This window comes from Schistocerca americana, chromosome 2 (assembly GCF_021461395.2).
Source record: "Schistocerca americana isolate TAMUIC-IGC-003095 chromosome 2, iqSchAmer2.1, whole genome shotgun sequence".
Lineage (NCBI taxonomy): Eukaryota > Metazoa > Arthropoda > Insecta > Orthoptera > Acrididae > Schistocerca > Schistocerca americana.
In genome coordinates this window covers 684906056-684928936 of record NC_060120.1, presented here as the reverse complement: position 1 = coordinate 684928936, position 22881 = coordinate 684906056, and the positions used below count along the sequence as shown (strand labels likewise).

Below are 22881 nucleotides of genomic sequence, written 5' to 3'. Positions count from 1 at the left end.
GATGATGATGATGATGATGATGTGTTCGGTTTGTGGGGCGCTCAACGGCGCGGTCATCAGCGCCCGTACAAAGTCCCAGTTTTTTCACAATCCAATCTGGCCAACAGTCATGAATGATGATGATGATGAAGATCATGAAATGATGAGGACAACACAAACACCCAGTCCCGGGACAGAGAAAATCTCCAACCCGGCCGCGAATCGAACCCGAGACTCCGCGATCCAGAGGCAGCAAGGCTAGCTACCAGACCACGAGCTGCGGACGCACCATGAACTCCGAATGAAAAATGGCACGCCGCAGTGATCGCAAAATTCGCATCATCAAGATCGGAGGCGAGCTCCTTGGGAGCTACAAACCGCAGGAGGTTCAGTTAGGTATCCTCTCTTAAGGAGTGCATATAGAATCATACTGGTGTAACAGAGTGATGAGAACTGTTGGAATTTGATGGCACGCAACCGAATACTAAAGTCTGTCGTGGAACTTATCGTGAAACTGTCTGTCCTTTAAGATGTAGCTGCAGATACTGCGATAATATGTTTTATAGGCACGAAAAATCAAAACAAAGAAATCCAGAGGCTGAATTTGTCTAATGCTATGACCTGCAACGTCACACAGTTTTCAGGAGCGATAGTTTGCGCTAAAGGACTAAGATTTTTATACTTAGAAGAGTAATCAGGCAAAAGCAAGTTGTTATGACCAGCTAATGGACAAAAGCAGTGCTCATACCATAGTTGTAGTTCTCTTACGCCGATTTTCCCAGTAAATATTCCCTACCGCCCTTACAAAACCACGCACACAAGAATGAATCGTAGGGGGCAGAGCACCTCCAACTTCTCGCAGCACAATAAATAACTTTCCAACCAATTTACCATCCAGATTAACAGTCGGCAGAATTGTGTGTGAATGTGTTAAAGCACTGATTTTAGTTGATCTTGATATACCTTTCTTGGTACCTCTAATTTCCAGGGTTCCTTTCACATGCGTTTACTCTTCAAATCCCGATTGGTAGGAGTTGAAAACACATTCCTTACTAACTGATGGGATAAGTTTATCTCATCTACAAACTTTCGGGCCGATTCCACAGTTTACACTGTATCGTCAAGTCGACGCTTTATTTCAAATTTCGTTTCTTACGCCTTCCAATTTTATAGTACTGTTTGAAGTTATGCAGCCATCTAATGCTTCTCTTGAAACCACTGTAATCTATTTTACGTACAATATGACTTGCACAACGTACTAAGTCACTGCCAGTATACTGTATCGAGCACCCATGAAACGTACAAACACCAGTTTTTCTTATGCGCTACACGGTCACAGTGCAGCGAACTTATTAGGAATATGTTTATAATTTTTTTTTACCATTCTGCAGATGATATTCCATGTACATAATTATGATTAGTACCCGCTCCTTGGACAACGATTGTCATTTACTACGTTTCACAGGGGACGGAACTCGTGGCTCCCTGTCTGACAAGGATCATGAACTACATGGTTCGACACCTGTTTCAATACCACTTTCACGTCTTAAACATGCATCGACAGCATTGTACTCCCCATTTCCATTGTCCGCACTGTCGAGCATATACGACACCACACATTCCACTGATTCATCTTGCAGAAACGCTGGTATTTCATCTGAAACTTCTTTCTCACTCTGCGAAATTCATTGGGTTTCTTTCTGACGAAACGTCAATTTCGGCAGATATAATGTAACATTTTATGTTTCCCATCTGCAGCCAATATTGTGTTTGTACGGTAGGTAACATGTACGAACTCGTACTCAAGGCATTCGCTGTAAGTGAAAAAAAATAAACTGAAGTATTTGGACCCAGGTCTGCTTGTCCTCTTGATCAAAACAGGTCTCCATTCGAGGATTCCACCAACGTCCAAAAAAGTGTGTACAACTGGAACCCAAATCAGCGTACGATTTCGTTGCCAGCATGCTCGTCGCATACTTATTCTAACAGTTCACTTCCCCGCGTGTAGGTTGTATAAAAGTCAGTGTGCGAGGGTGACCCATAATTAATAGCGAAAACTGACACGGATGAACGTATTCGATATACGAAACAAAAACGCTCCATTAAATACGGGTCCGCAAATCACCTGCTTGTGAGACAACTAGATATGTGTGGTTACGAGCCGCAACTTACTTAAGTATGAAATATTTGTACTAAGAAGTACAAACGCATTTGAAATGTAAGTTTTTGGATTAAGGCCCCATCTAATCTCGGTCAAATTTCATCCATGACCGATGGTTGGGGAACGTGTTAAGATGCATTTTCCCTTGCAATGTTTGTTTTTGCTATGCTTCCGAAAGTTGTCATTTATTACCGAAACAATCACAGTGTATTACATGTTACCGGTGTGGTAATATCGTTGTATTTTTGTCAAGGAATTTTTTACTAAAGAAAAACATAGATGCCTTAGGGATAATGATATCCTCTGTAAGAATGTATCACCCAAGCCCATGATATATGCTTGATTGCTAACCGCCCACACATGACTATTTACGTTCCGAAATTGTTGCAAAAATATGTAACAAACATCGCTCGACGCGTATATTGTATCCAGTATTTGCATTTGAAACTTCTCAGTCTAGGATAGAAACAGCTTTAAAACGCTGAGGGTTAAAAAAGTCGAATTGACTGTTGCAATGAAAAATGGATGTTTTTTTAAGCTTTTATTATCCTATTGTATTTCGACGATATACTAGAGGCAAGGAAATGAGTGAGAAAAGCATGTGCAGTCTTCAAGAATTTTCCATTCACTACGAAAAGAAATGAAACAATAATCAGATGTTTTGGCTTAGAGACATATCAACTTCACTTGAGAGTTTCAACAACCTACAGAAAAAAATGCATCGACATGTGTAGAATTTAACCTCACCTTGTTTCACGGCAACTTCGACCACGAATTTATTCGCGTTAAAATACTGCAGCTCTTTGTTACATGATATACTCACCGGCTAATTATAAATCTTAAGACAATTTACGTTGACGCATAAAGTGTTCTTTCTGCATCTGTCCCTCCGGCAAAAATCCCATGAAATTTTCCTCCCTCATGGGCTAGAAAGAAGCATCCGAAAGCACAAGACTGTCGCATCAGTTCAGTGGAAACTTCCAGAGTTACACTACTTGACAAAAAAAAAAAATTAAGTATGCCAGTGTAACTTGTAACTTCGTACACGTACACACCATCGGTGGGTATGTAGAGGATTAGTTGATGATGATGATGATGATGATGATGTTTCGTTTGTGGGGCGCTCAACTGCGCGGTCGTCAGCGCCCATACAAAGTCCCAATTCTTATTCAGTCCAGTTTTTACACAGTCCAATCTAGGCACTGTCACTAACGATGATGATGAGGATGAAATGATGAGGACAGCACAAACACCCAGTTCTCGGGCAGAGAAAATCCTCCACCCGACCAGGAATCGAACGCGGGACCCCGTGATCCAGAAGCAGCAACGCTAGCCACTAGACTACGAGCTGCGGACTACAGGATTAGAATCACGATGCTTTGTGACAGCCAACGACCACCAGAGTGCGTTGGTGTTGTCAGTGATTAGCTCTCGCACAAGTCCTGGGATGGTATGTATGGGGCGTGAACAGCATCAGGCGTTGCGTGATCACTGTGAGGGACACCGAGAAGCTGCGTGCTCATTCTAGGTCTCCATTTGGCAGGATAGCTTGAATAGACCAATATCCACATTCGTGAGGCATTCGGGTGTGACACTGGACCGACGTTGGAGTGATGGGAACGAGAAGGCAAGCATACTCGTCGTCTGGGTTTCAATCGACCACGTGGTATTTTGCACCAAGAACAGCGTAACCCCTTCACATCTGACCTTGCCATCCGAGAACAAGTTACGGACGCCCAGCAACACTGTGGGTCACTCCGGACAATTGGTCAGATACACAAACCGAACTAGTGAATTATCGTCACATGCGTGTGCTGCCATTAACATCACAAAACAGACGGCTGCGTTTGGAGTGGTGCCCTGATGGGGAAGCAAGTAGTGCTGATGAATGGCGTCGCACTGTATTCAGCAATGGATCACACTTATGAAGTGCCGCTGATTACCGTCGATGGCGACTACGCCGGCGATCTGCAGAGAGCTCCTATCCTTCCACTGTTTTTAGGTGTGATGTTATTCCTGGCGTCATAGTGTGAGAAGCCATCTTGGATGACTTAAGGTCACGGATGGCAGCGATCGACGAAACCCTAAATTGTACAGTGGTACGTCACGGACATCCTGCGTCCTCATGAACTGCCTCTCAGGCGAAGGTATAGTGATGTCATTTTTCGATTGGACAATGCTAGTCCATACGGTGTACGTCTCTCTATGAACTGACTGAGTGATGTCGGGTTACTGCCGTGGCCAGCAACATCCCAAGATCTGTTCCCGATAGGGCATGTATGGGACCATCTCGGACGGCAACTCCGTCATATTGTCAGTATTCAATATATCAAGGACCAATTACAACAGTTGTGGTGCAGGTTGTATCTGGAGATGATACAGCAGCTGTATGACTCCGTCTGAAACTGAATCAGCGCGTGAATTTGGGCCAGTGGGGGTGCAACGTCATACTGAGGAGTGGTCTCATACTTCCAAGTTGATCGTATAAATGACTCGCTTTTGTAATCGCTGACGCAATACCATACACCCTCTCAACCCATGAAGTTTCATTTCGTCTCCTCTCCCACTTTTGGGTGCTTCCTGTTTTTGTCAGGCAATATTTACAACACGTCTTGTACTACACACGTATGAAGAGGGTCTACATGATGAGAAGAGTCACGTGACAGGACTTCGGCCAATCACGGACTGCAGACGAAGGCAAGTGAAGAGGAAAAAGATGGCCCTACTTTCCCCGTACAGAAGTGTCATCGTTACACTGGGCCACGCAACTGGGTGCTCTGCTAACATCTGAAGAACAATGTGATTGGCCGTAGAGCGGAGTTCAGACAGGCTTCCGCAGTGAAACACCCAGCAGCCACCAGAATCGCCTTCGCCGTGATTCTCGCACAGTATTCCGATGGACGTCACCACTGCCGCCTCGTTCTGTGGCTCCTCCACGGATTCCGACCGGTGGCTAATTTTGGAAATGTCTGGACTTGTCAAAAATAGTCTGCTTGATAGACTGTAAATTTTCGCCGATTTTGAAAGTGTTACTGTGATCTGACAAGGGACAGTAATGGGTCCGGAACGGCATGAAGAATATTTCTTGTCCGGCATTAAAATTCTAGAATTATTTTGTGGTGTTTACCTGAGGGAAAGCTCCTTTTTTATTTTCGTGTACGTTGAGATTATAAATAAACTAAACCTATCCATTTGTGTGTTGATTACTTGCTGTGGAACTCGGGAAGAACTTAAAAAAATACTATCCGAAGACACATTAAGATATAGCACCGCAGCATGCGGCGGTCGTTCATGTGTCAGGAGCTCATGCAGAAGCTACAACAAAAACTCAAGGAAAGCGAAATGTTTGCAACATTCTGTGGGCGGCCTTATGTTTCCCTGCTGCCGTTACAAAATCACAAAATTCTGTTTATAAAACAATCCATACCTTCTTTTTCGGTAAGGCTACATTTATTAGTTATAGAAATAAAACTAATTGCGAAGATTAACTGACTAGAAAATGGCAGAATTGACTTCAGGGGTATGTTAGTGCGTAATTAGTACGCAAACGAGTGGTGTTGCTCCCGGATTCTCAAATTTCACAAATTTTAATCGTAGCTCTACCGAGGTTAAGCGCTATTCACGTGTCGTCCAAACTCTTTGGCCCCTGACAAGAAATGCACCATGGATAGGATTGTCGGAGGAATTGCTGACACGTATGAATTTTGGCACGTCGGTATTCGGTCTAGGGTGAAAGCATAATTACTGAGAGTAGTCGAGCTAAGGAACTGAAGCAATGGCTTTAGGATATTAGTGAATCAAGGTACAGTACTTCTGCGCCCGAACCTTGCTACAGGAAGTTTGATTGGAAAGACAGCATTTTATTTAGTAGAAGAAAATGAAACCTTTAGGTTTCGCAGATAAGTTAAAGGCGCAGGAGGAGTTAAATGACATTAAATGAGATATAATACGTTTAACAGAAGAGCAGCGAAAAATCTAAGACCAGGTAGAATTAAAATTAGGGTACATGTTGTACTACACAGGAACAGATAAAGGAGGAAATTCACATGTATACTCTGCTGTAAATAACAAGACTGGAAACCATATTACAGTTTTTGAAGCTATCTCAGATAGAACAGTAACATTTGTTTCAAAAACAAATTAAAGATCAGTCAATGGAAATCGCTTTATGCACCAATATGTTCACATTAAAGAAGGAGTTTTCACTGACCCACTAATGTCACACCAGAAATGACATAAGTCAAAAGATAAATTAATATGCCATATAGAACAACACATGCGTCCCTTAGCATTAAACTAAGAATTAAATTTGCTATATTTTACCAAACAATAATGAAATTACGCAGGATCAGATGGATTTAAACCATTTTAGAATTTCAAGATGGAAAAAATAACAAGGTAAAATATATACAGAGCTAGAAAGAAATTAAATCTCTTCCCAGTGAGATAATGTTTTGTTGACACCGAGATTCATGTGAAGAAATGACCATTACAATAAAATAAAAGAAATCGGAGCTCGCACTGGAAGGTTAAAGTGTTCGTTTTTCTCGCGTTCTGTTAGAAAGAGGAACGGTAGAGAAATTGTGTGAAAATGGTTCGATAAACCCTTTACCTGACACTTAAGTGTGAATTGCAGAGTTGTCATGTACATGTAATTCATCAGGAAGGAGATCCGAAAAGTAGACAGTAAGTTGTCTATGAGAATAGGGAGGTTTATGAGATTAGATGATGCAACAACATCAGCACCTTATAAAATGAGCATTACACATACATTAGACGAAAAAGGCAGTTAAATAAGAAACGTATTTAGGCAAACGGCGAAGAGAAGGTGGGTATAAAGAAGACAAAAGAAAATATCACAAAGAGCAACGAAACTACCAAACAAAAGGAGAGAGTTTCAAGTAAACAATAGTAGGAGGATGGTGAAATATACTGACTAAAATAAAACCATCTGGAAAAATCTCCGAGAAGAAGTGATAGTAGATACGGGGAATATTTGACAAGAGAGATAATTCGAAACAGGGAGAATACGGAGGTAGCCCCGTAGGTTGATTTCAGCTTTTATTTCTATCTGGAGGAGCCTTGGTAGGCGCTGTGCTCTTCATAGCAGTATGGTAAACCACTTCTCAGGCGACACCGTTACCGAATCATCTGCTGTGCAGTTCTGTTTGGGGAACGTTTTAATGTGCATCTGCTCTAATTTTCTTGTTTCTTCGCGTTAACAATTGTTCTTCACAGCGTGACATTCCCTGAATACTAGTGTTTCATAAGATTCAATTTACTGTGTTACGCAACTATTTTTGTTGTTCTTAACCTTCAAGGACGATTTCTTCAACCAAACAGAGCGGATAGCCCCAATAGGTAACAATGGTGTAATTGCAGTAGGCTACCTTCGATGGCCTGCATGTAGTTAAACGCTTGTTGTCAATGGAATTATAACATGACTTATTTTAAGTATCCACGTTGGCCCTGATACTGAAGCCAAGAACACGGGAAAGAACCACTAATCTGGGAAGTTGTCCGAAGACGCTCTTAAAAATGCGTTGAATTTTATTGATGAACGAAATTCCATTAGTGCGGCAAGCAAATTGTTCACTATCCCATTCAAAGCTCTAGAAGAACTTATGTAGAAAAATAAGGCAACTAAATTTCATCTGGGATCTAATTCTACTTTCACTCAATAACAAGAGGAAGAAACACTTGCCAATAGAATTTTAAAATTTTTTTTAGTCTGTCCATGCAGGAAGTACGAAAGCCAGTTTCCGAGTTGGCTCAGAAACACGACATGGCACACATATTTTCTCAAAATGAGCGTTGCCGAGAAAGAACCTGTCTGACAGTTTTTTGAAACGAAATCCAACCATGAGCATTAGAAAAACCGAACATGCTAGAGTTAACAGAATCACTAGATTCAACCGTGGTTATGCGAAGAGATATTTTGGAAACATGTAAAAGTTTTTTCTGCAACCGATTGCGCGCAAGATCACATGTACAATACAGGTGAAACTGGTATCACAATGGTACGAGATCCCGGAACAGTAGCTACCACTAAGGGCAAGAAAAGCGTCGACTCAGTGACCAGCTGGGAAGGACAATGTTAGTGACAGTGATAAGTGCCACAGTATGAGTACGGCAGGATTTCACATTCCTCCAATGTTTATTTATCCCTAAAAAAAGGATGAGCCCCTTGCCAAGAAAAGAAAAAACCTTACCTTGTGCTACACACGAATGCTCACGAAAAGGTTGGACTGACAAAGAGTTGTTCTTCAATCTGTCGAAGCACTTCATCCATCACGCCAAAGCAAGCCATGAAAACCCTATGTTGTCGATACTGGACAATCAAAACACCACACATTTTTGCAGTCCTAGATGTTATGTAAAATAATCTGTTTACTATGGTCCCCTGACCATCCCATTGCTCATACAGGCTGCAGCCTTTGGTTGTAACTTTCTATTCTACTTTGAAAGGAGCTTTTCAGTAGGAATGTGATCTATACATGAAAATACACAAGCCTTATCTTTAGCTGGTCCATTTATTCGGGAATATTCAAGAGTATCAAAAATCTCAGTGGCTGTATCTGAGTTCAAAACTACAGGAATATACGAATGAGTGTATATTCAGTCCAAATGTCTTTACTGATCGCGACCTTTGTGCTGTAGACAGGCCGGCCGAAGTGGCCATGCGGTTCTAGGCGCTGCAGTCTGGAACCGCACGACCGCTACGGTCGCAGTTTCGAATCCTGCCTCGGGCATGGATGTGTGTGATGTCCTTAGGTTAGTTAGGTTTAAGTAGTTCTAAGTTCTAGGGGACTGATGACCTCAGATGTTAAGTCCCATAGTGCTAAGAGCCATTTGAACCATTTTTTGCTGTAGACATATTTGTATACAGACGAAATCCATCTATTCCAATCATTGAGAATGATGACACAGAGTCTGAACCGTCGGCTCCACCAATGTCTGGTGAAGAAGCAAATCACGAAACTGGAGGATCAGAAGAGCTGCAATAACTCAACAACTCAGTGACTTTTGAAGAACTGACACCACTTGCTTCTACCATTGGCACAAAGGCAACACCTACAAAACAGAGAGAGATGAAAAGTTAGAGATTTTGACCTCCACATACAGAAAAATTGAAATTCAACTGACCGCAGAAAAGAAATCAGTGAGGGACCTCAAAAAAGGAAAAGCATTAATGAAAACAAATTGAAAGCAGCTGTTCAAAGACATATCTTCTGATATTTATATTGCCTGCAGGACAGAATGCTATTTGCACACGGTATAGGAAAACCACTGTTGTGTCCTATTGAAACAGTTGCCAAATATCACACTAAAAATATTAGAGTCGACATCGGAGCATGGACGAAATACCTCCAAATATACGAGGATGAGTCAAATGAAAACCTTAAATTTGTAATAACAAATCGAACTTTGGCGCCGTTATCCTGTAAGTTGGCAAGAATGCTACAAGCTGCGAGCAGAATGGCCTGTAGGTGGCAGCATAGTGCAGATGCACACATACCGTCGCAGTATCAGTATAAAGACGGCCGCCGCATTGGCGACTTGCACCAGGGAAGAACAACGTTCTGTTATTCGGTTTTTGCGTAGTGAAAGTGTGAAACCCGTTTAAATTCATCGACGAATGAAGGTTCCGTACGGTGTTGCATGTTTGTCACAGCAGTAAGTCTACGAATGGAGTAGGAAGTTCGCAAATGGTGTGACTTCAGTCTAAGATGCTCCTCGTCCAGGTCAGATACAACGAGTTGTGACTCCACAGAACATTGTAGCAGTTGAAGCCATAGTGAAGGAAAACCGCCGAGTTACACTGAATGACATTGCAGCATGTTTACAGATTAGTCATGGGTCCGCACACCACATTGTGCATGATGTGCTCCAGTTTCACAAAGTGTCTGCGAGATGGGTGCCACGGGAGCTGACTCCTGAAATGAGAGAACGACGTGTTGATGCTTGTGAAGAACTTCTTCGGCGCTTTGAACGAGTAGGTGATGGCATCCTTGCAAGAAACGTTACTGGGGCGACCTATTTTTTGAGTGTCTTCCTCATCCACCATACTCACCAGACTTTGCCCCAAGTGATTTCCATGTGTTTGGACCACTCAGAGACGCAATGGGAAGGAAGAAGTTCCGTTCTGATGAAGAAATACGCCACGTGGTGCATGAGTTGTTTCGCGGACTACCAAAAGAATTTTTCAATAAATAAATTAATGCACTTTGTAAGCGTTGGAGGACTTGCATTGACCGTGGGGCAGATTATGTTGAAAAGTGATATAGTTTTGTACCACTTCTGCACAATAAATAATATTTAAAAAACTATTTAAGGTTTTAATTTGACTCACTCTCGTACGAGAGTTTAGTTACTCAGTAACCTGTGTAGATCGGAAAAGTCTGATTAGGTGGTGTTTACCGTCTAGCGAGGTGGCGCTGGCGTCGGAGCGCTGGGCGTTCATGGGCGCGATGGGTGACCACTGGTTGGTGCGGTGGTCGTAGCGCTCGGCGGTGCTCTGCCGGTGGTGGCCGTCGTAGCCGCCCATCGCGTAGATGATGTCGCCCAGCATCGCCACGCTCACGTAGCACCTGCACCGCGGACAACATCACCCGGGGACCAATAAACGACCGGTCTACATCACCAGGCTACCACACACTTCTAAACGTACCGCTGGATGATTGTACTACTGGCCATTAAAATTGCTACACCAAGAAGAATTGCAGATGATAAACGGGTATTCATTGGACAAATATATTATACTAGAGCTGACATGTGATTACATTTTCACGCAATTTGGGTGCATAGATCCTGAGAAATCAGTACCCAGAACATCCACCTCTGGTCGTAATAACGGCCTTGATACGTCTGGGCATTGAGTCAAACAGAGCTTGGATAGCGTGTACAGGTACAACTGCCCATGCAGCTTCACCACGATACCACACTTCATCAAGAGTCGTGACTGGCGTATTGTGACGAGCCAGTTGCTCGGCCACCATTGGCCAGACGTTTTCAATTGGTGAGAGATCTGGAGAATGTGCTGGCCAGGGCAGCAGTCGAACATTTTCTGTATCCGGAAAGGCCCGCACAGGACTTGCAACGTGCGGTAGTGCATTATTCTGTTGAAATGTAGGGTTTTGCAGGGATCGAATGAGGGGTAGTGCCACGGGTCGTAACACATCTGAAATGTAACGTCAGCTGTTCAAAGTGCCGTCAATGCGAACAAGAGGTGACCAAGACGTGTAACCAATAGCACCCCATACCATCACGCCGGATGATACGCCAGTATCCCGATGACGAATATACGCTTCCAATGTGCGTTCACCGCGATGTTGCCAAAACGGATGCGACCATCATGACGGTGTAAACAGAACCTGGATTCATCCGAAAAAATGACGTTTTGCCATTCATGCACCCAGGTTCGTCGTTGAGTACACCATCGCAGGCGCTCCTGTCTGTGATGCAGCGTCAAGGGTAAGCGCAGCCATGGTCTCCGAGCTGATAGTCCATGTTGCTGCAAACGTCGTCGAACTGTTCGTGCAAATGGTTGTTGTCTTTCAAACGTCCCCATCTGTTGACTCAGGTATCGAGACGTGGCTGTACGATCCGTTACAGTCATGCGGATAAGATGCCTGTCGTCTCGACTGCTAGTGATACGAGGCCGTTGGGATGCACCACGGCGTTCCGTATTACCCTCCTGAATCCACCGATTCCATATTCTGCTAACAGTCATTGGACCTAGACCAACGCGAGCAGCAATGTCGCGATAGGATATACCACAATCGCGATAGGCTACAATCCGACCTTTATCAAAGTCGGAAACGTGAAGGTACGCATTTCCCCTCCTTATATGAGGCACCACAACAAGGTTTCACCAGGCAACGCCGGTCAGCTGCTGTTTGTGTATGAGAAATCGGTTGGAAACTTTCCTCGTGTCAGCACGTTGTAGGTGCCACCACCGGCGCCAACCTTGTGTGAATGCTCTGAAAAGCTAATCATTTGCATATCACAGCATCTTCTTCCTGTCGGTTAAATTTCGGATCTGTAGTGCGTCATCTTCGTGGTGTAGCAATTTTAATGGCCAGTAGTGTAATTTAGAACAGCGAGTGTTTTAGGGTTACAGATGGGTAGGGTACGACGGTGACGGATAAAAACTCTCTGGTTTGCATTCCGACATTTTCAATGACGCTCCATCGCAATTTTGCCCTCTCGTAGGATCTCGTTGGTGTTAAGAGTGGCAAATTTGTATTCCGTGTATCTGTCCACACACTGGTTGGGACAGTTTAATAGCCAAGTACATTATCTGTTGAAAAGAATCCGGACATTCTATCTAACGCGGAATTTAACAGTAGATGACAGGAGAGGCGGACCCACCAGCATAAAAGGAGGCGGGTGTACTGTGTTGTCGGTAGAGAAACAGGAGAGTTTAGTGACTCCGAAAGTAAACTACTCATTAAATGTGGCCTGAGTAACAAGTCACGGACGTAACAACCGTTTTAAAGCTGCCCATGTCGACTGTTAGTGATGTGGCTGTGAAGTGAAAATGTGAAGGAACAAGACCATCCAGACCGTCGAGCATTGTGGAAGCAGGTTGCAAAAAATTGTATGAAATCAGTGAAACAATTACTCGTGAATTCCAAGGTGCTACCAGCATTGCAGTTAGTACAGGAAGTTAAAAAGAATGAGATATAATGCTCGAGCAGCTCCTCACAAAGCATACATTTTAGTAGTCAATGATAAGCGACATTTGAGATGGTGCACAGGGTGACGATAATAGACAGTGGATAACCGGAAACCAGTGATATAGAGTAATGAATCACACTATACCCTGTTGCAGTGTATGGGTATGGCGAATGCCTGTAGAATATTACCTGAGTAGTACCAATGGTGAAGTACAGAGGAGATGTTGTTACCATCTTGTGGTCCCGTTGTCGTGCTTATGAAAATGCTACATGCGTAAGGATACGAACACATTTTACAGCATGTAAAGGTGCTCTTCGCACCCGATGATTGTATCAGCATGACTACCGTGTCTTAAAGAAGCATATATGTTAGTGGCTTGTAGAGAACAACATTCATGAAATGGACTGGCCTGCCCAGAGTAGCGATCTCAAAGCTGAGAAATGTTTCTGGGATGGGTTCGTTCCAAAACCCGTGTTCAACATCACTATCTTCTCCGGTTTCGGCTCTTGAGCAAGAATGGGCTACCATTCCTCCACGAACATTAAGAGACCTCACTGAAAGTGTCCTCAGCAGAGTTCAAACCATCGCAAAGGATGGACACATACCGCATTAAAGTTCACTAATTGATGCTTGGATACATTTGATCACGTACCTAAGATTCTCTGCACTTACCCTGCAACTCATCCGTTCAGAGAGCAGCTTGTTTTGTATACACCTGAGACCATTTCGGTTGCGTTATTAATATCCGTAACGAAATACGGCCTTCTCTTTAGGCGAGGTTATTATCATGCTCCAGCGTGATGGCGCTCGATTTAGAGGAAGCTGGTAAGTGAGGTAATTTTTATCGTCAGAACTTGACCAACAAAGGTCTAACACATATTTCTTGGTGGCACACGTGGACTCGTCCACTTGGCTTTTGCTTGTGCAGAACCGGTTTGCACGATCTTGTGAAACGATGTTTTGTTCAGCCTAGAGACGCTGGGCTAGACTTTCTGTTATCCACCTACGTGGTTTGAGGTCGAAGCCTACTGCGCTCGTTGAAATGAAAGTGAATTTCGCACGAAGACTGATTTTTCCCATCACATTTTGGAAACAAACATTTGACAATTCCTGGCAGGAAGCACCATTTTGCAGAGCAGGCATATTAGCAGGACCGGGAAGTGGCCAACGGGAGTGCGTCACATCTGCTCTAGAGACTAAACGGCTGAAATGGTTAGATGCTAAATTTCCTGGAGTTGCTTGGAGCTGGCGAAATCTAGGGGTTAGCCAGCAGCTCTACTGGGTTCCGGTTTTCTAGGCGAGTGTTGCAGTTTAGGGAATGAGCACTTGCTCGGGGGCGATGTTTGATAAAAGTGACGTGTTCGGCTTTATTTGATTGAGCGGACAAAATACATTTACACTGCTGACAAAAAAATCAAACGCAAGGCGTGGTCGGATTCGTCGGATACGTAAATGATTGGAGCTGCAGTTCTCTGACAGGTAGACCAACCACCAGACTGCGTTAATGTTATCGTGTCTGCGTGCTTACCAGATCTGGTTAGTATACAAGGCGCGTGAACAGAGTCAGATGTTGGGTATTCATTGAAAGACGCAGAGATGCCATATATTCGTGTGAGACAGTGTTATCAGCACCTGACACAGTTTGGAAATGGCCTCCTTGGGGGTCTCCTTTTCGCCGGCTGGCCCAGTCAAGTGACAGCGGCCCGATGATGGTCTGTATGGAAATGTGAGTGCTGTTGTCGCGAGTAGGACTTCGTGTGACTTCACGAAACCTCCAAGGACGCGACGGCAGGAATTTTCTGAAGAGACGAGAGGTGGTAGATTTAATTTGTGATCAGTTTACTGTATCCAGTGGTAAATCTCAAATCCCTCCGAAGTGTCTGACGGAGTCACGACACCTAATAGTGTTGACAGCAATTTGTCCACCGCTTTGTGTCCATTTGGTGCATAATGAGAGGAGGAGGTTACATGCCAACAATATTTTTACCGTCGTTCCGCCCGTTGTTTCAAACTGAACCATAACGCAAATACAAGACACACTATATAGATACTCATCGCTATCATTCGTGAGAAACACAAAATGGTTAATGTACCTGCATAGCCTACCACAGACTCATTCAGTTAACATGAAAGTTTTTTTGGGTAGGAATGGTACCGTGTTTAGCTGTAAATAATTATGAAACGAACACTTTGACAACGGTTAAAGTGGCTTTATTCTGCGTCTGCCTGTAGGCCCAGAAGAAGGCCACTATAACCGTGGCTGAAACGTTGGTTTCGCCTGTGATATTTGTCTTCAGTATGACATAGTACCATGTGATGTAACTTTTATATTAACAATAAAGCTTAATTGGTAGGTCGGATGTAGGTGTGACAAACCACTTTTCGTGGAATGTGAGATGCCAACCCAACCTAGGTAATCACTAATGTGTAAGAAACCGATTTTTAGATTAAGAGTGTAAAAACTGATAAAAAATTAAGAATAATGTGAAGCTGAATACACTTCGAAGTGGGGCACATCGTGTTGGACAACTGTTTCGCAGAGCTGGGTGTGTGTTATGGGGTAACGCACCTCCTGCTGTGCATGGGCGCCACCTCGCGCCACACCTTGGTGACGACGTTGAAGCGGCGGCACGAGTTGAAGTAGTCCATGCCGTCGAAGCCGCCGATGACGTAGATGTCGTGACCGATGACGGCGGTGCCGTGGTATGCGCGCGGCCCGGTAGGGTCCACCTCGTTCACCTGCAGCGACCATCCCGCTCTCAGTAGCAACCAAAGTGCTTTCAAGAGAAATCAGTGCAGTGCTGTCTGCCACGAGAAAACTACTACGTTCCATAAGTCAACAAAGACAGGTGGTTTGAAGGAAGGTCCTTGTTTTCTAATTCACTTTAATTACATACTAATGTTTGAGATAACTGCGTAACTCAGGAACAAATATGCTGGGAGAATAGAGAAGTGGTCCAAAAATAAGTGCTCCGGTAAATTGCTTCCTTCTTGTTATCTTATACACCGTCTGTCCACTCAATTTTTGACTCTCTTGCATAGGACGTCATTTCAAATGTGTCCAGTTTATATTTCTCTCTTATTCGTCTGTAGTCGACGCCAAAACTTTTGGTGGCTCTCACCTATGAAGTAATCTTCTCTAATCCTGGTGGCGGAAGAAATCTTCACTTAGTCCGACAAGAGGAGAAGTGGTGACGTAAACTTTCTGATATACAGACTTTTGTCCACTGTCCTAGATTCAATTCCCGGCTTGTCAGCAGTGTCTCACGTGTGCAATTTGTGCCACAATTTGTTGCCAGGAGCTAACTGTTTTCAAATTTCGTATCGCTGCAACTTGATCGCCAGCCGATAATGAAAGGAAATGCTCGCATGTATCTTTGTTTATTTACCAATAGCAGTCCGTCTTCCTTCCTCACATTCCCTCTTCTATGAAAATGAACTGAATAACTAATTTACAAGTATGTTTCTAATACGCTCCACCTGAGCCAGAGGGTAGTGTACCACTGTAGGCTCCGGATGCCAACTTAATTTCTCTGAGTCTTAAGGGAGGCTCAGAGAGGTTGCTTTCAGGCAGGAGATGGTCACCTGCCCTCACGTAAAGCGCGGGTAGTGGCAAGCACTGCTTGACCTCACCCTCGCCCGTGTTTCCTGAGTTGGTGAGGAACGCACGCTTTTAGCATACACTGCTATGTACTGTTGAACAAGGTCTTCGTAAATCGGAGCAGCTGCATTTTCTTAGCGATTAGACTCAGTTGAAGAAATTTTGATGTAAATTTCGCGTAGGAGTAAGATTTTTGAACTTGGCTTAGTTATGCTGCTTTGGTTAGGATACAGGCCTTGTTACTGTTTCAGGTGGCCCCCTGATTCGAACTCCTGCTGTTTATTCTGTTTTGTTTACCAGGTGAGTGTGTCAGTCAAGGCATCTGCGTATTCAGTCCAGACTCTGATGAATCTGCTTTGCTGGACCTGTGGCCGTTGGCCCATAGCCGCCAGGTAGCCTTGGAAGCTGAGTTAAATCGTCTTAGCCGAGGTATCTAGCGAGTTGTTTGTTCACTGTAAGTTCACTGAGGCACCGCAAACAGTTTGAAGTAGTTGAAATAGTAAATTCTGCGAAATCTGTGTCATTTGTGACTTCATCTCTGGTTAGCATCCTACCGCCACATGTTTGTGAAGTTGATCCATATAGAGGAATCACAAGAGGTGACTGGTTCCAGTTGTAACTGGAAACATTTAATGTATATTAATTTTGACCTAGATAATTATACGGGTTCTTTCACCCTGATTCCAATGATGCTGTGCAGGGCCGTGTAGGTCAAATACTTAGGATTTTGTACGCTTTCGAGTGACATATTTCTGGCGCGCATCCGCGATATGGCCCATTGTGTCCACGCGCCGCTCAACTGTATGACAGAAGTTTACGTAAGAGTCACTGGTAACTGCGGTTACGGTAAATAAGTAACAATGTCCTTTCGTGTAACAAATTAGTAAGCCGTTGAACAGATATAATACTACTTCTCACGTATTATGTGAATAGTGATGAATACTTGGTGCAGTCACGTGGGTACCCGCATAGCACTGGCTAATTATCTCTGGATCTCTTCAGGGCGCTGTTCTTGTCAAGAAACCGCCAGTAGTTGAATAATTGCATGCTTCTTTGCGGTGCACGTGGGAGCGGAACTGAGTTTAACCCTCCCTCCCTCCTGCACCCCCCCCCCCCCCCGCCCAACGTGAATGTGGACTGCGCCAAAAGTGAAATGCACATTGAATCAAAAGTTTAATGAGAGATCATAAATAATATTAACAAGGAGGAGGGGTAGCGTTTCATTACTCAAAGCAATTAGTCTCCGTCCCCCAACAGTTACAACACAACGCTCATGCATCATGATTTCTCGTTGTGCACGAAGGAAAAAAAAAAATCCAGCTAGGTAGCTGAACAGACCCCACGGGGTCTCCTAGTCAACAACGCAGTCGACTCTTTCGTGCTTCTCTCTGGTTTTTCCAGGCTCCACGCTCATTTCCATAAAATGCTGTGCTCAGTGCACACATTACTGGGACATTAAAGTCCTCGCAAATTTTTAATACCAATATATACATTTGATTATCTACGCCAGTCCATATTGTAATTCTTGCTGTTGGCATTCTGTGAAATCGCACCTCCTAGACAGCAGAATTATTTTACTCTTCCTACTATTTTGTCGTTCCGAATGTTTTAAGTCTACAAAAATGGTTTTCTCCTTTTTCCTGCAAGTCTTCACTTTTGTGTTAGCAGGCGTGTTCTTAACTCTTACTTTGCATCAAACGAAAGTATATGGTTCAAGAGACCTTTTCAGCTTTCAAAAATATATTACGTATGTAAGCATACTGAAGTGACGAATGAAAATTTGTACCAAGGCCGGGATTCGAATTCGGGTCCCCTGCTCACGAGACAGATGCGATAACCACTACGGCATCCTCGCACAGTGGCATTGCACAACTGCACGGACTCTCCAGCACGCCCCCCTCTTTAATCATTTGAATGAAGCACCTACACTTGGGCTTAAGGTGGGATTCCCCTTTTCTTTCGATGCTGAGATGCTATTCTAATACAATTGGAGAAACTCTGCATTACTGTTCGAGTGTAGGGGGAATACCAAGTGGGCTGCGCCGTGAATGGGAATTTGGACTGAGGAGGGAGGCGTGTTAGGGCAGTCTGTGCAGATGTACAAAGCCACTGTGCCAGGGTAATGCAGTGGTTAGCCCATCTGCCTAGTGAGGAGGAGACCTGGGTTCGAACCCTGCCTTTAGTGCAAATGTTCACTCGTCACTTCAGTCTGAATACACAGGGTGAGCATCAATAAAACTGATGACCGGAGTCCTGCCCACTGTAGATGGCGCTGACGAATGAAAGTTCCTCTGACCACATGCCACGCGTTCTTTGTGTGTTGCAGGCTGTGTGATTGACGCAGTGTACTGTAAGCAGCAGAATGGTCTGGTATTCATGTCACGAACAAACCGAGTCGTGTTTGTGTGCGAATAAGCGCAATGCAGCTATACCAAAACAAGTACGCCAGTGGGAATCCTAGACAAATGAGTTAAGTGATGTGGCCTAATAGCCAGCCTTCGCCGAGTAGGCGCGCAGCCTGTGGCGACGAGCAGGCGCGCGCGCACCTTGACCCACTGGTCGGCGCGCGTGTCGTAGATCTCGAGGCAGTTGGTGGGGCTGCCGCCGCTCCAGCCGCCCACGGCGAACAGCAGCTCGTGCGGCACCCGCGGCCGCGCGCAGTCGGGCGTCTGCTGCTCGCCGTCGCGCATCTCCAGGTCGTACAGGTAGCGCAGCGTCTCCATCACCAGCGGCCGGCACGCCTCGTTGCCGCTCACGAACGGGTGGTCCTTCACCTGGGACAAGCGACAACCACCACACCAGTTCAAAAATGGTTCAAATGGCTCTGAGCACTACGGGATTTAACATCTGAGGTCATCAGTCCCCTAGACTGAGACCTACTTAAACCTAACTAACCTAAGGACATCACACTCATCCATGCCCGAGGCAGGATTCGAACCTGCGACCGTAACAGTCGCGCGTTTCCGGACTGAAGTGCCTAGAACCGCTCGGCCACAACGGTTGGCCCACCACACCAGTCAACCACCGATATCTCTCTTCCCTGTCCAACTTTTAAGCGAGTAACAGCGAAATAATTTAATGTCTGGACATGAATTACTCCAAAAAATCGTCCATTTTCATCGACCTTCAAAGTTTTACTAATTCCAAGGTTTTCTTTTATAGGCTCGTAGAAGTGATGGTATATGTTGACGACGTGGAGATTCTTTTGAAGAGATACTCCTGAAGTGACCTGTAAGAAGTTCGTCAAGAATTACATCAGTGATGTTAAGGAATTAACTTGTCTGTTGGGACTGAAAACACCACGTACCTGTCATTAAGATGGAGCCTTTTAAGAGGCCCAGTTATAAAATTAGGCAACAGGTCCATGAAGAGAAAGACCATCACCGGACTTCTTGGCGCCATTTTGGATGATTGACAAAATTAGAGTGCACTTATTGAACCAGTTGGAACGTGGATATGCCGCAAAATGGCAAGAACGAGCAGGACGGAAGGAAAAACCAATTTAGAAGTATATATATGTAAATGGTATCTGTTCTTTCGGACATGTCCGAAAGAACAGATTCCATCTTCATATATATATAATTGAGGTTCACCGGCCATTGGACCATCTTCTTCTGTGCGGATGCACAAACAGTGCCCGAACTCTTAAGGGAATCGGTAACAAGCTGCGAGTAGTGAGTATAATGGGCAGAAGCACTATGAAATAGTGCGGGACAGTAAGTTGGGAATGAGAGTCTCACGGGAGGCGTGCCAGAGATAAGTCCCTGCAGTCGCACTCTCCTGCGCCCTCGGTGGCACAGATGGATAGAGCGTCTGCCATGTAAGCAGGAGATCCTGGGTTCGAGTCCCGGTCGGGGTACACATTTCCAACTGTCCCCGGTCACTTATATCAACGCCTGTATGTAGCTAGGGGCATTCAATTTAGAAGTGTTGAGGAAAGAAAACATCAGAGGAAATGGTAAAAAAAAAAAATAATAATTATTCGGAATGTCATCAGCCACTATACCTTCATCATTAATATTTTTGAAGGGAAAGTTTTGGGGAAAAGGAAGAGGTCGAGCAAGGATAAAGTATTTTTTAAGGCATCGAGGAGAGGATGTGATAATTACTTGGAACTGAAACGGACAGCCAATCGACGAGACAGTAGTCATTAGAATATGTATGCATTGAAGATATGAACAAGACAGACAACAACACGATGAAAAAATTATTAGCGTAGCGAATTACGATTATAAACTACCAATGCAGACAGTAAGAACTCATCATAACTCTATTCTAACTGAGATCAGGGGATACAGTATGAGCGCTTTGGCGCATATAATTTTCCTCATAACACTTTCTCTAGTAGTTAACGGGGTGCAGCGCGGAAATATTCTTTCGAAATTAATTCGCTGACTGCGAATTCCTTGTCATCAACTGTATGAGGATAGCTCTACCACGCAACAGTATTTTCTTTCCTTTTTTGACGTTCAAGCACGCTCCACGGACCGATCCTATCACACGACACACTGCCGTATGTCATGGTGCAAGCATTAGGTAATGAATTTAGTGTAGAGTGTAGAACGTGTGACGTGTGGAACTTTTGGCCGGTCCGGAATGCGTGCATGGACAGTCAAAGTGGTTAAAGCGACCGCTAGCGATAAGCGGGAAATCCGGATTCACGTCTCGGTTATTTTCAAGTTCTCATGTGTAACTATTGTGTAGTAGATCTATGCTTAATACAGGTGATGTCAAGGATTTCGCGGCCAGCGAATTAATTTCGAAAGAATTTCGTACAGCTGTCGATTGGCAACAGTCCCTGTTCTTTTAGACGTGCATGTAAGCGGAAATGTTCTTCGGCTGATGGGAGATTTTGGTGCTGCGCCACTTGAGGCGTTGCAGCTATACTACGGATATGGCCACTCAATCTCCAGATACGGAAAAACTCTGCGATGTGTTTTCTAAAGAAAGGACATCACGAAGAGCAGAATTTAACAGGAATATGAGCCACAAACAAGTTGCAAATCCACAAACAGATCCTCCTCCTGTGGCAGAAACGACAAGATGACGTCCAAGGACAGAGATGCACCTATGGTTTTCTCCCAGATATAAAACAGAGACTGGGAATGATGCACTAGAATCAGTCCCTCAAGAGGTCTCACACTCTTCTTAATGGCTCATGGGACGTCACCGTCTACTGGCGTCGAACAGCGCGAAACCAACTTCCGAATGTGTCTGTGGTGAAGGAGGGGGTACATACTATCTGGGGATGTCCGCTGTATGCTGGTGTTGCTGATACTGATTGGTAACGACTGAATGGGCACTGAAGACTTGCTGTCAAGACATACTGCGTTAGAAGTCCAAAATCCTAGACAATATAAGCGACACATTTTCAAAAAAGTCTCGAATAGAACATCACATTGTCAATCAACCCCGTCCACTGTAGTACGGGATATTGCGACGGAAGGTCGAGAAGCAAGGCAGTGAAGACAGCATAGGTCAAAAGCTGCAGTAGACTAACATCCAACAGCATGTACTTGGCGAACGTAACAATAATACCAGAGTTGAAAGGCAGCTGTGGGCCGTATCTCGCTACCCAAAGAACTAGAACCAGTATGACGCGGGCTGGTATTTGGCTGCATTCCTCACCACCAGCAACGCTGAAGTTCTCTCCAAACAGGAGAGTCGTTTCTCGCAGCCAAGGAACCGGCAGACAACGGAACAGGCAGATTCGACCACAACACCCTCCGGAACATTCAAGCAATAGACAGGGAGCCATGGAGTACATTGTGATATGTGGCAGACAAAATACTAGTGTCGTAATCTATTTGAATTAGGTATATGGGGTTATTACAAATTATTGAAGCAATTTCACATATTTCCTGTAGCTATATTACACTACTGGCCATTAAAATTGCTACACCACGAAGATGACGTGCTAAAGACGCGAAATGTAACCGACAGGTAGAAGATGCTGTGATATGCAAATGATTTGCTTTTCAGAGCATTCACACAAGGTTGGCGCCGGTGGTGGCACCTACAACGTGCTGACATGAGGAAAGTTTCCAACCGATTTCTCATACACAAACAGCAGTTGATCGGCGTTGCCTGGTGAAACGTTGTTGTGATGCCTCGTGTAAGGAGGAGAAATGTGTACCATCACGTTTGCAGCTGCATGGACTATCAGCTCGGAGACCATGGCTGCGGTTATCCTTGACGCTGCATCACAGACAGGAGCGCCTGCGATGGTGTACTCAACGACGAACCTGGGTGCACGAATGGCAAAACGTTTTTTTTCGGATGAATCCAGGTTCTGTTTACAGCATCATGATGATCGCATCCTTGTTTGGCGACATCGCGGTGAACGCACATTGGAAGCGTGTATTCGTCATCGCCATACTGGCGTATCACCCAGCGTGATGGTATGGGGTGTCATTGGTTACACGTCTCGGTCACCTCTTGTTCGCATTGCCGGCAC

General features: G+C 44.5%; 1 protein-coding gene across 1 annotated transcript in view; it reads right to left on the bottom strand.

Moving 5' to 3' along the window:
• Positions 1-22881, bottom strand: part of LOC124594336 (kelch-like protein 10) — a 159976-nt gene that overhangs the window by 66672 nt on the left and 70423 nt on the right. Inside the window, exons 5-7 of the mRNA XM_047132705.1 lie at positions 18971-19198; positions 15393-15562; positions 10562-10731 (exon numbers count right to left, since the gene is read on the bottom strand). Of these exons, the coding sequence (XP_046988661.1) occupies positions 10562-10731; positions 15393-15562; positions 18971-19198 (568 nt within the window). The remainder of the gene's footprint in view (positions 1-10561; positions 10732-15392; positions 15563-18970; positions 19199-22881) is intronic.